The following is a 17,474-nucleotide window of genomic DNA, read 5'->3' as shown; positions in this document are numbered from 1 at the left end:
TCCCTTATGTTCATTTGTTTTATCCCTTAAAGTCATCATATGTGAGAAGTCATATGATATTTGCCTTTCTCTGACTAATTTCACTTAGCGTAATACCCTCTAGTTCCATCCACGTAGTTGCAAATGGCAAGATGTCATTCTTTTGATTGCCGAGTAATACTCCACTGTGTGTGTGTGTGTGTGTGTGTGTGTGTGTGTATACACACACACCATATCTTCCTTATTCATTCATCCATTGATGGACAGTGGGCTCTTTCCATACTTTGGCTGTTGTTGATAGTGCTACTATAAAATTGGGGTGCATGTATCCCTTCAAAACAGAACACCTGTATCCCTTTGATAAATACCTAGTAGTGCAATTAGCTGGGTCGTAGGGTAGTTCTATTTTTAATGTTTTGAGGAACCTCCTCCAGAGTGGCTTCTCCAGCTTGCATTCCCACCAGCAATGCAAAAGACATCCTCTGTCTCCGCATCCTCGCCAACATCTGTTGTTGCCTGAGTTGTTAATGTTAGCCAGCCTGACAGGTGTAAGGTGGTATCTCACTGTGGTTTTGAAGCACTGACTCTTGATTTTGGCTCATGTCATTATCTCATAGTTCTTGAGATGAAGCCCCGCCACAGGCTCCCCGCTGACAGGGCAGAGCCTGCTTGGAGTTCTCTCTCTCCCTCCTCTGCTCTCTGTTGCTCCCCAGCTCACGTGCACATGAGCTCACTCTGTCTCTCTCTCATTAATAATAAAATTTTTTAAAAGAAAGAAAATAACAAGTGTTGGTGAAGATGTGTTATTAACAGCCAAAAAGTGCTAGCAACCGAAGTATCCATCAACAGATGAAGAGATAATGGAGTATCATTCTGCCTAAAAAAGAAAGGAAATTCTGACACATGCTACAACACAGGTGAACCCTGAAGGTATTATGCTAAGTAAAATAAACCAGTCACAAAAGAACAAAGACTGTAGTATTCCACCTACGTGAGGTGCCTACAGTAATCAAATTCAAGAGAAGAAAAGTACAATGGTGGTTGTCAGGGGACTGAAGAGAGGCAAAATGGGGAGTTACTGTTTAACGAATATGAAGTTTCAGTTTGGGAAAATGAAAAAAATTGCAGATATGGATCGCGGTGGTAAGTTCACAAAAACGTGAATATACTCAATGCCACCAGTATACATAAAGATAATTAAACGGTACATTTTGTTACATATATTTAACCACCAAAAAACACACACAAAAAAATACCAAAAAACAGGATAGTGAGAATGTCATAATCAGGGGCAAATTTTAGATTTCTCATCAATTAAAGATCATTTCAGCCATGATGAAAAATGTCTCAATGGTAAAACATGTTAATAAGCCTTCATAAATGGATGGCATTTGTGTCAGAGAAGGATGAGGCACTCTAGTATGAATGGCTGGCAGGTGCAGAGGACACATACGTCTACTGTAAGTAGAAAATTAATTTGAATTTACAGTAGAAAATAAATTTGAACAAGTTAAGTTAGGGCCAGAATTCAGAAGCCCTTGAATACCAACCAGAGTCTGACCAGCTCAACAAGGCGATAGTAGTAAGTTTCTCAAATGAATGTGAGTTCTGCTTAGGTATAAAGACTGAAAAGCTGGAGGGGAAGACAGGAAGACACTCAACTAACTATGACAAACACTAATTAACACTATGACACTCAACTAACTATGGCAACTATAATGTTCCCAAATATCAGATTAAAAACTGAAATGAGCACAGAGACAGGTAGTGACTTCAAACTGACAAGAAGGGATTTCCAGAGTACTGGCTGGTAATTTACTGTTTCTTGGTCTGGATAGTGGATGTGATGGTCTTCGCTCAACTACTTCAATAAGCAGGTACTCTTATGATTTGAGCGCTCTTCTACATGTATATCATACTTTAAGTTTTGTCAAAAATAAAAGCCTAGACCTCACTTCTAAGAAACCCCCAGCTGGGAGGAAGGCATACATAAAAATATTTACCAAACAGTATAAAAGATGCAACCACAGAATATGTACAAACGACCAAGAAGCACTGAGTTCTAAGAGAAAACCAGAGGCAGTGACATCTAAGGTGGGTTTTAAAGAGTAAATGAGTTTGTCAGATGGATGAAAAAGAGAACAGTGCTCCAGGCAAAGGAAAAAATATGAAAAAGGCACCAAAGCAAACAATAATAAGACAATTTATCCAGAGAACAAGTAATTTTGATAGTTCAAAGATAAGATAATCTAAACTACGGTGGAAGTAGAGAAAACAGAAAAAAGTAATTAATGTAAGATGAACAATGGATGGAGAAGATTTCATCTCTGATTAGATACGGGTAGAAAAGGAAGAAGAATGGAATGGAGATGGTTTTCAGTTTGCCATAATCAGACTACTGCCTCATCCATCACAGTTCCACCCACAAGCTAGACTCCAAGCTGAGAAGCCACTTTTTCCTCCTTCGTTCAACAAGTATCTAATTTGCCCTCCAGGCAAGGTACCAAGTCAAATGCTAAGGTTATCAAGGGGCTCAGAAGCCCACTTCCTGGAGGAAAAAGCAAGCAGGGACATCAGTAATAAGGTACAATACAATGCAGGACACCTCCTGGTGAGAAGGTTTGCTACCAGAAAGGAAAGGGCTAACTTGAGTCATGAGATATGACTAAAAGCTCATCGTGAAAGGGACAAAATACAATGGGAGCAGGGGTATCATTGAGGAAACAGTTACAGATAAGCTTACACCCCTACATCCAATCCATATTTAAGTCCTGTCTCATTTCGCCAAAATACAGCTCCCTTTATCCCCATCACCGCATTCCCACCATCTTCCTTGCTTAACTCCCTATTTTCATTTGTACACAAGGCTTCGAAGCACAAGCAGGAGTGCTCTTCCTTTAAAAAATCAGATCATGAGGGGCGCCTGGGTGGCGCACTCCGTTAAGCGTCCGACTTCAGCCAGGTCACGATCTCAGGTCACGTGAGTTCGAACCCCGCGTCAGGCTCTGGGCTGATGGCTCAGAGCCTGGAGCCTGTTTCCGATTCTGTGTCTCCCTCTCTCTCTGCCCCTCCCCCGTTCATGCTCTGTCTCTCTCTGTCCCAAAAATAAATAAACGTTGAAAAAAAAAATTTTTTTTTAAATCAGATCATGAAAGGCGCCTGGGTGGCTCAGTGGGTTGAGCCTTGGACTTCTGCTCGGGTCACAATCTCGCCATTCATGGCTTCGGCCTATGCTGGGCTCCGCAATGAAAGTGCGGAGCCTGCTTGGGATTCTCTCTCCTTCCCACTCTCTGCCCCTCCCCCACTCACACTTCCCTCTCTCTCCCTCTCTCAAAAATAAATAAGTGAACCTCGGGGCGCTTGGGTGGCTCAGTCGGCTGGGCGTCCTACTTTGGCTCAGATCATGATCTCACAGTTCCTGAGTTTAAGCCCCGCGTCAGGCTCCATGCTGACAGGGCTCCATGCTGACATCACGGACAGAGCCTAGAGCTTGCTTTGGATTCTGTCTCCCTCTCGCTCAGCCCTTCCCTACTCGTACTCTGCCTCTCCCTCAAAAATAAACATTAAAAAATTTTTTTAAGTAAATAAATGAATAAACTTTAAAAAAAAAAAAAACAAAAAAAACAGATCATGAAACTCCCCACAATAGCTGCTTACAGCTCTTAGCATAAAATTCAAACATGTGACCTGGTATTCTGCAATCTCATGTGAGGCCTTCTCCCCACCCCAAAAGTTTTCAAGATATACAGGTCTTCTCTTAGGTCTCAAGCCACATGAAGTTCATTCCTATCTCAGGACCTTCAACACAAGCAGAGGACCGTGTTCCCTTGTCCAGATCTTCACCAGCACTACACACCACCACCTGCAACAACCAGTCTGTCCGTCATGTCTCAGGCTATTACTTTCTCAAAAAAAATTCCAGGACCCTACCAGTTACTGCTGATCTCCACATGTGGTTTAGGTTTCCAGAAAAGTGTCTCATTCTGGGCATGCTGAGGCTGAGAAGCCCCTAGGACACTCAGCTCTCTGGTGTACAGGTGACCATGTAGGTCAGGTGAGACCTCCACGATAAGAAGAGAAGCTTGGACTTTAGTATCTAAGTTTGAAGACAGGGAGACTGTGAGAAGAGATTCTCACCGTGGAAAAGGCACCCCTGATCTCTCAATCACTGTCTGGAATGAAATGTTGATGATGGGAATGAAGGTGATGCCACGTCAATGGTGTGAAAAACTGACACATGTTGGATAGAATCTCGGGCATGAGTAGACTTAAAAAAAAAAAAAAAAAAAAAAAAAAACAAACACACACAACTGAAAAGAGCCAAAAATTTAAGGAAAACCAGAAGAGTTATGTCACAATTCCACAAACTCCTCTTCTCTTTTATGTTTCCTCCACTGACAAAACCCTACTTATGTTTCATCCAGTTCAAATGCCATTCTCTTCCAGAAGCCTTTCTGGACTTCTCCAAACAAAACTTATTAGCCCCCTCTCCATGCATCCGCAAGTTTCTTTTATCGTTAGTAGTGTATAAAATTTGACCCATCCACAAGTACTGTTAGGGTCTGCCCTACACTACATCTAGGCTATATACCTTCCCTACATTACACTGTCAGCTCTTGGGGGGGGCACAGATGACATCTTAAATCATCTGTGGGTCTGAAACAAAAGTGGATAAAACAGTTATTTTTTAAAAGTTAAGAAGGATAAATAACTGGCGAGAGCCTATCGGTAATTTCTCCACTTTTAACATCTTATGAAACAAAATAACAATTAAATTTGTATAAATTATTTTAATTTATTTAATTAATAACAGTAATTTAACTTACATTTTCTTAAAGTAACATATACCTGTAGTGTCCTTTAAAAAGTCAGTGCCAAAAAAAAAAAAAATATCCTCTCATGGAAATGCTTATCCTGTGGCAACAATACAATGATGTAACCGTTTCCTTCAACATATATACGATATGCCCTAAGTTTATTTGGAGACTTACCATATCTTAACATAATCTTCTAAACTGTAGATTCTGTACAAAACAAACACCAAAAAAATGTTAGAGAGGCAGGAGGACTTGAGGGTGTCTGCCAATCCTGGTTTGAGCCAACTGCCGCCTGCATTGTTGGGAAGCCATTCCTGCCAAGCCAGGGTCAGGCATTCGGTCCACATTTGTTCCAACAAGTGCTTCACACACGCACACTCCTTTAAAAGTCCACAAGAAAGACTCCAACGCCACCCGTGAACACCAGAACTAACCAGAGGGAAGTACGTCCTATTAACCAGCACGAATAGACTGAGTAATTGCACAACAAAGGTTAACTTGGTACACGCCAAAAGTCCACTCGGGTGTGGCGCACCTTCCCAGCCAGACCCAGTCCGAGAAAGACAGCACTGCACTCTCACATTCGCCCCGGCCGCGCGTGCGGGAGCTCGGGCTCCGCAATCCTCACGTCCACCCGCCAGCCAAGTTTCGGAGGCGGGGGAGGAGGGTGCGACCACGGAAACCACAAACCACAATCACTTCACAGGAAAGCTCAACTCTCTGCCACTCCCGTACCGGAAACAGCGCGCAGCCTCCGCTCCACAAGGAAGGCGGCCGAGGGGGTCGGGCGCGCGCGCCGAGTCGGCCGCGACAAAGTTTAGAAACCGGGAGAAACTTTCCCGGGAGGAAACGGCGCGTCCGCGCGGGGGCTGCAGCTCGCTCCGCTCCAGCCACTGCGGCCCCTCAACTTCCCCAGCGCCAGGAAGAGGCGGCCCCGCCCGCTCGCCCCTCCAGGGCGCAGGCCGGGGGCCCCGCAAGAGAAACCGGTCGGGCGCCGCACCGCAGCCCTTCAGAAGCCCGATTCAGGGCGGCGTCGCGGAGAAGACCGTGGCCGGCCCGCCCACAAGAGGAGCCCCTCAGCCCGGGTGCGGAGCCCGCGTCCGCCTGAAGAGTTACCTGCGGCGAGTGGGCGAGCGCAGGAAGAATTCCCGAGGCCCGAAGCCGACGGCCGCCGCTTTGTCTCCCTCCAGTCCGGCTCCGAAGAGGAAATGGGCAGCGCGGCGCCCCCGCCCCCCGCCCGCGGCCCCGGCCCCGCCCGCCCTTCCCGGCACCTCCCTCCGGCGCGCTCTTCCCTGCGCCTCCCGCCGTCGCCCCGCTTCCCAGGCCCTCGCTTTGGGGGTGAGGTCCCGACGGAGAGACGTGGGCGACGCCGAGGCGGGACCCCCAGGAGGACCTCTTGCTCTCCGCCCTTTACCCCTGAGTTACTTCATCCCAAGGCCCCAGTGGGCTTTCGGGCCGGGAGTGACACCCATCCCCGCTCCGAGAAGTAAGTAGGAGGAGCGGTGACTCCTGGAACAGCCCGCGAGCGGGGGAGGGCAGGTGAGTCACCGCTCCGCGCACAGGTGAGTCTCCCGGCGCTGCCCGCGTTGGCCCCACCCCCCAGCCGGTAGCTCAGGGACTGGGCGCGGCGACGCAGTCCTGTGGACGCTCCTCTGAGGAGTGCCACAGGTGCTCCCGAGTAACAGTCTTCCAGAAAAGTAGTCTAGGCCCACTCACTGATTTTACGGAAGGAAACTGGCCTCACAGCTTGAGGCGGAGTGGAACTAGAATCCGACTCCAGGGACCTTATAATGTGAGGTGGAAGGCCTCCTTGAAATCACCTAACTCATCCCCTCACTTGACAGATCCGGAAGCCAAGATCCCTCCGGTTGAAGGACAAGGAACATGTCACAGCAGGAACCCCTCTTGTGATTGCCCCCTGCACACACAGACACACACTTGATGGACCTGGCTTTTATCCCTACCCCTCAAGCCATTTAGGGAATGTTTATCCCCACCCTTCCTTATCTTCCTGGTGAATGCTCTAAAATAACTTCAAAACAAACAAAACAAAAAACAAACAAAACAATTACATATTCACTGTCAGCCTGATTTAAAAAAAAAAAACAAACAAAAAAAACCAAAAAAACCCTAAAGGTTTCAACTCCTTCATCCTGGGGTGATGAACAAGGTTGATTTCAGTATTGGCCTAGAAATCCAAAATAATGCAAGACCCAATACCCACTGCAATCTTGATGCTGAGCACTGAGTAGGGTACTAGGGAGACTGCCCACAACATGTTTACCCTTTACTACTCACATCTTCTTCTCCCCCAGGGAATACAAACTCCTGGAAAACAAAACCTGTATTTCCTCCAACACCCCAGCTCAATCCTCGTCTCCTAGACAGTGCCAAGTTAACATCTACAGGTGAATGTGCCCACGGTAATTCAAAGCACTCTGGGTTTCTGCTAGGTAAGAGATGTGGACAAGGCACAATAGAGGACCATGAAAGGAGAGAACAAACTTCAAAGAGAAAGAGAGACCTTAACAAGCCATTCTTGCCCCAATACACCCCATTCTCTGTCTTCAGAGTCTTTGCTCCTGTAGTCTCCCTTGCCTGGAATGCCATGGCTTACCCCCACTACCACACTTGGCTACCTCAGAACATAGTAATCAATCAATAAATATCTGTTTGAACCAACAAGAGACAGTTAAGGGATTATACTCCATACCTTTATATATCCATCACTTCATTCAGGAGCAGCTACTTAACTTGTGAGGCCCCTTGTTCAAAAATTATTAACAATTTCAAGACAGCAGAGTATTCATGAAGCCATTCTAAGCATAAGGCCCTACTATAGGTTTAATATTTATGTCCCCAAAAGTTCATATTTTGAAAACCTAGTGCCAAAACTCATGGTATTAGGAGAGAGACTTTGGGGAGGTGACTAGGTCATAAGGGTGGAACCCTCTGGAATGGGATTAGTGCCCTTATAAAAGAGGCCCCAGAGACATCCCTTGCCCCTTCTGCCATGTGAGGACACAGCAAGAAGGCTCTATGAACCACAAAGAGAGGAAGAGAACTCTCACCAGAATGTTACCATGCTGATACCTTGATCTTGGACTTTCCAGTCCCCAGAATTATGAGAAAGAAATTTCTCAGTCTGTGGTATTTTGTTATAGCAGTGCAAAGGCCTTAAAGATGAAAGCGCAAGGGTTGTTTTGAGAAGAGAAGGGTCAGGTGACAAAAAGGATATGCTAAGGGACTTGCAGTATGCCCTGTAAGCTAGGGGAGTCAGCTTTCTACCTCTGAGAAACCTTGAAAAGCTTACCAGGAAGACTTGAGCTTTCACCGTGTCCCAGGCACTTCCTTTGTGCCAGGTGGTGGGGGAGCCATGCCATGATAGAGAATAAAACTACCCTGATGCTCTTCTCACACAACTTAAAATATAATGGAAGAGACAGCTATTAAAACAGGTAAAACTATAAAAAGGAAGTCAAGTGTGAAGACAGAAGAGAGATAGAAGTAGATATGAGGGGGAAATTAACCTAGGCTAGGTTCAGCGACCTGAGGAAGTGACCTTTATGTTATGACCCACGCCGGTCATACTTTAGCACTCACCTCTCTACCAAAATTGCTTTCATCAAGGTCTCTGATAACCTCCATGATGCCAAATCCAGTGGTCAGTCTCGTGCACAGTTGACCTTTACCATCATCAGTGCTTGATCACTCTCCTTCTTGACACACGATCTTCATTGGGCCTCCAGGACACTAGGTTCTTCTGAGTTTCTTCAGCATCCCTAGCTGCAACTTCTTATTCTCCTTTGGAGATTCCTTCTAAATCCTCCCAACCTTTAAATGTTAGAGCAGCAGTTCTCAAAGTGCACTCCAAGGACTCCTGAGTCCCTTTTTTTTTGGGGGGGGGGGGGGGGCGGATAGTAAGGTGAAAACTATTTTCATAATAATATTAGAATATCATTTGCCTTTTTCACTCCCAGTCTTTCATGGTGTACACTATAGTGTTCCAGACGACATGATGTATCATATGGCATCACACAGAATGCAGAAGCAGATGGAGAATCCAGTTACCTTTTATTAAACCAGACAGTTAAAGAGATTTGCAAAAATGCAAATAATAATGACACTTCTCCCTAAATTTCCTTTTGTTTTCGACAACATTGTCATTTTGCTTTAAAAGATGTTATTGATGATAATGTAATAATACAGTAAACATTGACAGACAAAACTCACATAAACAAAAGCTCTTTGAGATCCTCAAAAAGTTTTAAGAGTGTAGAAGATTCTTGAGATCAAAAAGTTTAAGAACTGATGTTACAGTGTCCCAGGATCCATCCTTAGACCCTTTTGTCTGCCATAAACCCATTGGCGACCTCATCCAATCTTTTGGCATTAAATATGCTGACAATTCCAGGTTTATGATGCAACCTGAACCTTTCCCTTGAATTCTAACTCCCATATTCATTTCCCTACTTGATACCTCCATTTGGATACCTAGTAGGCATCTAGACATTTCACTTTATATGTCTATATGTCTAAAACTGATTTCCTGACAACTGTCCAAACCTGCTGATCCCACAGTTTTCTTCCTTTCATTAAATGGCAACTCCATTCTTCTAGTTGTTTAGGCCAAAAACCTTGGAATCATCCTTGACCATGTTCTTTTCCTCACACATTTTATATCTGATTACTCAACCAATCCTGTGCCTCTACCTTCAAAATGTAGTGTGTGTGTGTGTGTGTGTGTGTGTGTGTGTGTGTGTGTGTATTTTATACCATTTCCACTGTTAACATCCTGAATCAAGCCATCATTATCACTTACTTGAATTTCACAGAAGCCTCCTGACTGGTCTCCTTACTTTCGCCCTTGCCTCCCACAGTCTACTCTTATTTCAGCAGCTGGAGTGATTCTGTTAAAATATAAGTCCATACATGTCACTCCTACTCTGCCCAGAATCCTCCAATGGCTCCTATCCCACCCAGAGGAAAAGGCAAGGTCCTTATAAGGGCCTGCAGACCTTACCTGCTCCTACACATTTCTGTGACACACTGGCCTCTTTACTATTCCTGGAACCCATCAGGCAGGCTCTCCCCTTAGGGCCTTTGCTTTCTGCCTGGAATGCTCTCCTTCAAATAACTGCCTGACTCACACTCTCTCACCTCCCCCAGGTCTAGGCTCAGCTGTCACTTTTTGAGGGAGGCCTCTTGGCCACCCTATTTAAAATTGCAACCATTTCCTCCAACATCCCCATCCCTCTTTCCTTGCTTTTTATTTCTCCTTAGAGTATATCACCATCTGACATATAAAGTCATACATATATTTATATTTATATTTATATATTTATTTTTTAACTTATTGTTTTCTCCTGTTTTCCACCAGAATTTAAGCCTCATGAGGGTGAGAATTGTTGTCTATTTTATTCAGTGCTATGTCTTTGATGCCTAGAATAGTGCCTGGTACATAGCAGATCCCTCAATAAATATTTCTTGAATGAGTGAAAGAATGAATAAGTGGGACCTTAAAAAAAGACAATGAAAAAATGGATAGGGAGGGAAGGAAAGAGTTTGATTCTAGACCAAGGGACAAGGAACTTTGAAGGTCCTGAGTCCCATTACAGGAAAAGAAGTTCTCTGATTTAGGAGCTGGTGAGGTAAGCAGAGGCCAGACTGGAGAGGGCTTTTTAAGGCTTCACACTTTACTATGAGGGGAAGGGGACACTACAAAGGATTTTACACAAAGAGATAATATGATCTTATTTTGTCTTTAAAAATTTTGCTTTGGAAGAAAGCAGATTGTAAAGCAGTGCACATAATACCCTATTTATGTTTGAACAACATACATATCCATTTTAATACTCTTTTCTCATAGCTGCTAAGCCATTTAAAACATATCATCTGTTCAGAACCCTCCAGTTTGTCCTATCTCACTCAGAATAAAATCTACAAGATCTTGCCTAGCAACCTCAGACCCATCTTTGGCTTTTCCCCTACATCTTTCCCTACTGCCCTGTACTTTTCCATAACACATCAAGCACTTTCCTGCCTCATGGCCTTTGCGTTTCCAGTTCCTTATGCTTGGAATAGTCTTCCCCCCATAGCATTTTATCTCACCCCATGGCTTCATTCAGATCTCAAAGGTCTCCTTGTTCAAGCGGCATTCCCTAACTGCCCTTCGTAAAATACCACTAGCACCCACTTCCCTCCCCTACCCTCTCCATTATATTTCGTATTTTTTAAAGATATTTTTTAATTTTAATGTATTTTTTTTGAGAGAGAGAGAGAGAGAGAGAGCACATGAGTGGGGGAGAGAGGCAAAGGGAGAAAAAGAGAGAATCTTAAGCAGGCTCCTTGATCAGTGTGGAGCCAGATGAGGGGCTCAGTTCCATGACCCTGGGATCATGACCTGAACTGAAATTGAGATTTGGACACCCCACCACTGAACCAGCCATGTGTCCTTCCATTTTATTTCTTTATCCTACTGTACTTCATAGCACTAGTCACCAACTAATACATTATATGAGTACTTATTTACTATCTGTCTTCTCCATTAGAATGTAAGTGTTGTTAAAGCAGGTAAATTTTTCTGTTCATTGTTGTGGTTCCAGCACCTAGAACTGTGCCTGGCAGATAAGAGGTTCTCAGTTGAATGAATGGTTACAAGTGTGTAACAATACACAGCAAAGTTTTGTGATTACATGCTGGGAGAGGAGTTAAGAGGACTTTTAGGTTTTCTAGAATAGTATATAAGGGTAGTGCATGGAAAAAAGTGGATAGATTTGGGACCTATGCAAAAGGACAGAAGATCCTCAGTCTTGCCAGTAGATTGGATATGGAGCTTTCTAACTTGATCAGCTGAAGAAATTATGGTGCCACTGACCCAGATGGAGAGCTCTGGAGGTAAAGGAGGTACAGATAGCGTGGAAAACAATGCAGACAAAGAGCTGTTTTCTGTCATGCTTAGTTTTAGTACCTACCAGACATCTAAGAAGAGATATCCTGTAGACAGCAGTATATCCAAATCTGAACTCAGGAAAGGCCGAGTGGAGATAGAGGTATGGGACTCATCTGCACCTGGAGAACGTGCAGAAAGAAAAGATGGAGGCCCAAGATCAACTTTTAAGAGAAAGAAGAGCTAGAACGGGAGACCGAGTTCCCTTCTGCAGCCGCAGAGTCCTCCTTTTCCTTTCCTACATCATGATCTTGTCAATTTCCTGCGCCCTCTACTTGGAAATCTCTTTGCCCTAACTCTTCATCTTGCCTCCTTCTTTTTCTTTTTTTTTTTAAATTAAATATTTTATTTAGTGTCTGTATGCTGGATTTTTTAGATCACTTACACTGTTTTTTCCCCAATCTTTTCAGCCATTTTTAAAATATTTTATTCTTTTTGGAACAGTTTTAGGTTCATGACAAAATTGAGAGAGGTAGAGATTTCCCATATAGACCTTGTATCCACACATTCATAGCCTCCCCCATTATCAGTGTTCCCCACCAGAGTAGTACATTTGTTAAACTGATGAGCCTATATTGACCCATCATAATCACCCAAAGCCACAGTTTACATTACATTTGACTCTTGGTGTATATTCTACAGGTTTGGACAAACGTGTAGTAACATGTATCTGTCATTATAATACTGTACAAAGTATTTTCACTGTCCTGAAAATCTGCTACGCTTTGCCTATTCATCCCTGCCTCTGCTTCTCATTCTTAAGGACCAATTTTGACATCGCCTGGTCAGAGAGGCCTTCCCTGACCACACCCCCACACCCCAGCCACTCTCTACCACATTACCTTATTTCTACTCTCTATAGCACTCATCCCTCTCTAGAATTGCCTTGTTTGTCTACTGGTTTATTTTCTGTCTCCTCCATTAGATTCTAAGTTTCATGAGGACAGGAATCTTTCTGACTTTTTCCACTTCTCTGCTTCTGCATAGTACCTGGAACATAAAATGCACTTTAAAAATATTTGCAGGGTCGCCTTTATTGGCTGGCTCAGTCTTGATCTCAGCTCTTGATCTCATGGTCGTGAGTTTGAGCCCCTTGTTGGGTACAGAGATTATTTAAATAAATAAAACTTTACAAAATATATTGGCAGAAAGAATGAGTGGCCATAGATATGGGAGGAAAACCAAGTGGCAGTGAAGCCAAGAAATTGTTCACTAATGTCAACTGATGACATTTGGGTTGAGGCTTGCATTTAGTTAACCTTGCATTAAGGTTTCAACTTACTTCAGGTTGCTGAACATAGAGCGCATAATCATGAGGGTTAAACTACACTAAGAATGTAATAGAAAAACAATGAAAAGAATCAGCAAGGCTTTATGGAATATTCTAAAAAGTTACACAAAATAATGTCAACATGTCAATAAAGATGAACTATCAGAGATCATTTTGGAGACTCTCTACATTATGACAGTTTTGTTATTATTTATCTACATTGGACTGGTTAAATATCTTCACAGTTTGCAAAGCACTTTTCCAGGATATTATCTCATGGGAGGCACTTCACAACCCTTAAGGAAGGTAAAACCAAATGAGTGAAGTTCCAAAACTGATGAAGATGAGAACTGGCTTGGCAGCCTTGGAATGAAAAGTTGGAAAATCTTTACCTCTTGTTGTGGCCGTGAAATAATGAACACACACACACACACACACACACACACACACGACCACCACCAATATTAAGTCCCATAGAAGAGATCAAAGTGACTCTTGGCTTAACCTGAAGAAAGCTAACAAAGAAGGTCAGATTTGGACAAGAGTCAATAAAAACTAAAGGTAAAACCACTGTGTAGGACCACATGAGGGTCAAAGACAAATGAATGCCTGATGGCCCTGATTGCCTATTTCTCTCCAGACAGCTGGGGGGAAAGCAGTAAAGCCCTGCCACCCTGGAAGCTTTGTCTATTATTCCTCATTTCTGTATAGCTCAGTAACTCACAACTCAGGCTGCACATCAGAATCACCTGGAGAGTTTTTGTTTGTTTTTTTAAGAGAGTGCAAGCACCAAATTGGGGAGAGGGGCAGAGGGAGAGAATCCTAAACTCCACGCGGAGCCTGACACGGCTCAATCCCATGGCCCTGGGATCATGACCTGAGTTGAAACTAAGGGTTGGACACTTAACCAACTGAGCCACCCAGGTGCCACTGGAAATCTTTTTAAAATATGATACCTAGGGGGTGCCTGGGTGGCTCAGTCAGTTGAGCATCTGACTCTTGATTTCAGCTCGTGAGCTCACAGTTCCTGAGATTGAGCCCTACATCAGGCTCTGGGTGACAGCGTGAAGTCTGCTTGGGATTCTCTCTCTCGTTCTCTCTGCCCTTGCCCCACTAGTGTTCACACAATCTCTCTCTCTCTCTCTCTCTCTCTCTCTCTCTCTCTCTCTCTCTCTCTCCCTTTCTCTCTCTCTCTCAAATAGGTTACCTGGGTGGCTCAGTCAGTTAAGTGTCTGTCTTTGGCTTAGGTCATGGTGTCACAGTTCATGAGTTCAAGCCCCGCATCAGGCTTTATGCTGACAGCGCGGAGCCTGCTTGAGATTCTCTCTCTCCTCTCTCTCTGCCCCTACCCTGCTTGCATTCTCTGTCTCAAAATAAATAAATAAAACTTTCTTTTAAAAATTAAAATAAACTAAAAAAAAAGCGTCATTAAAGAAAATATATCATACCCAGCCACCACCACCAGAAGCAGGGATTCAACTCTTCCTAGGTAGGGACTAAGCAATTTTTAAATCTCCCAAGTTGATTCTAATATGCAGCCAGAGTTGAGAAAACACTGATAACTATTCTAAGCCCAGACAGAAAACAAAGTCAAGTCAAGTATACTTACAACTCACTCATTAATTCATTTGCTCATATAATAATAATTACTTTAGGGGCACCTGACTGACTCAGTAAGTAGAGCATGCAACTCTTGATCTCAGGGTCGTCAGTTCCAGCCCCACATGGAGCATAGAGATTACTTAAATAAATAAAACATAAAAAAATTATTTTAAGACTCCATAACTGAAAATAATAATAGCTCATAGCTAACAAGTCTTTGGTATATGCCAAGCTTTGTGCTAACAACTTCATGTGTCACCCAAGCCTCTCAACAATCCTGAAACAGTTACTACTTTTTTCCTCATTCTATGGATGAGAAAACAGACTCAGGTCACACTGGGAATATGTGACAGTGCTAGGACCCAAATCCCCCAGAATCCAGAACCAGACTCTTAACGACCCCCACTTAGCCTCTGAATATCAATGCCTTGTAAAAACTTTTTGTTGAAAAGCCAAATTCAAACAGTTTTCATGTCAAGACTACATCATGATGGAAATAATTTAAATTCCAGGTTCTTAAGCTGTATGCATTTTGTCTTTTTGCATAGCTCCAATTTAACAAATGGGGCTGGCTGGGGACTTGGGGGTGGGGGGAGGCCAAGAGCTCACTTGTCTCTCTTAGGTTTGTTTTGTTTTTTTTTAATGTTCTTATTTTTGAGAGAGAGAGAGAGAGAGAGAGAGAGAGAGAGCCGCACGCATGCATACGAAGACAGGTGGAGGAGGGACAGACAGAGGGGGACAGAGGATCAGAAGCGGGCTCTGTGCCGACAGGAGAGAGGCTGATGTGGGGCTTGAACCCACAAACCAGGAGATCATGACCTGAGCCAAAGTCACACTCTCAACCATCTGAGCCATCCAGGTGCCTCCACTGGGTTAAGTTTTAAATAAAAAAATCAGGGCGCCTGGATGGCTCAGTTGGTTAAGTGTCCAACTTCAGCTCAGGCCATGATCTAACGGTTCATGAGTTCGAGCCCCGTGAGTTCGGGCTCTGTGCTGACGGCTTGAAGCCTGCTTTGGATTCTGTGTCTCTCTCTCTCTACCCCTCCCACTCATGCTCTCTCTCTCTCTCTCTCTCTCTAAAAAGTAAACATGAAAAAAATTTTTAATAAATAAAATAAAAACATCAAACTAAGGCCCTTGACACTTATAACACATGTGTAAGGTTCTCTTTATTCATGCTATTCATCTTCCCTGCAGAAAGTAAAATCAAGATTTAGTTCTTAAAATCAGTCAGCAGCAGGTGTTCATGATTCTCTCCTCTCTGATATGATCAAAGATGTGTACACAAAAACAAACACTTCCCTCCTCTTTCGTGCTCATATTTTTGTTGATGACAATGGAAAAGGGAACTTGAAAGGAAAAAAGTTAAAGACTGACAACGAAGCAAAATTTTATCTAAAAATAAGTCTTTTTAAAAAGGGAGGGAATGGAGGAGTGGGGATGGGCTTTATTCTTCTCTTGAAGAGTATCAGTGGGCTTTATTATGAAAACCTGGTTCTTTGTATTCACTATTCTAAAAATTCTTTTTTTGTCTGGCATTTTTAGATTTTCATAGGAGTATGAAAAGTGCGATCAAAATAAGAATTGTTGCATTGTAGCATAAATGGAATTAAACTATTACACTTTAGATCTCAGATGTATTGGTGAATGAGTCATGTGTCTCCATTCATTGCTTCTGTTGCCTGACAACAATTTTTCTAGATTCTAAGAAACTTTGAGGAAAATAAAATCCACTGGAACAAAGCAGAGAGATACATCTGCCAGGAATCTTTACATGCTCCTGTAGGTCTGCATACAAGCATTCTGCATACAGGAGAACTTAAAATGGAAGCCAAGTCAGCCTTTGCTTTTTGTTTACCCAGAATGAATCTGATTCTGGGTTGACTGGACTCTACTGGGCTGAGTAGGCCATGGGATTCCCGGACTACAGGAGCTCCCAGTGGAGCATGGCAAACCTACAATCTGGACTGGTTCTTACCGGTCTGGCTTCTTTATTTCTTTAATCACAATAAATCACTCTTCCATCTGCCTAGGAGCCTGGCAGAAACCTGCCCCTCTATCACTGAAGACAATTATCATATTCATTTGTCCATTCATTTGCTCAATCAACAAATATTTCAGATCACCTATTATATGACACACATTGTACTAGACCCTGGAGATACAGTAGTGAGCAGCCCTCATGAAATTTACATTCTAGAAAAGGAGAAAGACGGTAAGGTAACAATTAAATGGACAATATGATTTCAAATAGAGTAAATATTAAGAGTGATGTGGGGGGCGCCTGGGTGGCGCAGTCGGTTAAGCGTCCGACTTCAGCCAGGTCACGATCTCGCGGTCCATGAGTTCGAGCCCCGCGTCGGGCTCTGGGCTGATGGCTCAGAGCCTGGAGCCTGTTTCCGATTCTGTGTCTCCCTCTCTCTCTGCCCCTGCCCCGTTCATGCTCTGTCTCTCTCTGTCCCAAAAATAAATAAATAAACGTTGAAAAAAAAAAATTAAAAAAAAAAAAAAAAGAGTGATGTGGAAGAAGCATGCTCATTTAGATAGGTCAGGAAAGGCCTCACTAAAAAGATGGTGTTTGAGCTGAGACTTGAATGACCAGAAGAGCATGGTGATGGAGCCAAATGTCCCAGAGGAGGAAACTGCATGTGCAAAAGCCCCAGGATGGGAATAAGCATGGCATATTCAAGGAAGAAAAGGAAGGCCATTGTACTGAGGGGTAGTAAATGAGGAAAAGAGTAGCACTAGATAAGGCCACAAAAGTAGGCAGGAGCCAAATCAGTGGAAGGCTCTGTAGGTGACAATAAGGAGTTTGGATTATTCTTTTAAAGCAGCAGGAGGCTCCCAGGGGATTAAG

At 43.5% G+C, this 17,474-nt stretch overlaps 1 protein-coding gene across 4 annotated transcripts in view; it reads right to left on the bottom strand.

The window, feature by feature from the left end:
• The window catches only part of CTNNA1 (catenin alpha 1), a 313,848-nt gene that overhangs the window by 175,204 nt on the left and 121,170 nt on the right, over positions 1-17,474 (bottom strand). Inside the window, exons 1-2 of one of the 4 annotated variants that reach the window (XM_043589033.1) lie at positions 5,913-5,996; positions 4,971-5,003 (exon numbers count right to left, since the gene is read on the bottom strand). The exons of 1 other annotated variant lie outside the window; for it this stretch is intronic. In XM_043589033.1, coding sequence (XP_043444968.1) covers positions 4,971-4,983 — 13 coding nt within the window. In that variant the 5' untranslated portion in view covers positions 4,984-5,003; positions 5,913-5,996. Of the gene's footprint in view, positions 1-4,970; positions 5,004-5,531; positions 5,642-5,912; positions 6,058-17,474 lie in introns of those variants that run through there. 2 more of the 4 variants (XM_043589042.1, XM_043589050.1) reach the window with 2 other exon arrangements.

The sequence above is a fragment of the Prionailurus bengalensis genome, chromosome A1, assembly GCF_016509475.1.
Source record: "Prionailurus bengalensis isolate Pbe53 chromosome A1, Fcat_Pben_1.1_paternal_pri, whole genome shotgun sequence".
Classification (NCBI taxonomy): domain Eukaryota; kingdom Metazoa; phylum Chordata; class Mammalia; order Carnivora; family Felidae; genus Prionailurus; species Prionailurus bengalensis.
Note: the sequence above shows the minus strand (reverse complement) of the source record. Positions and strands in the feature narration are given on the sequence as shown.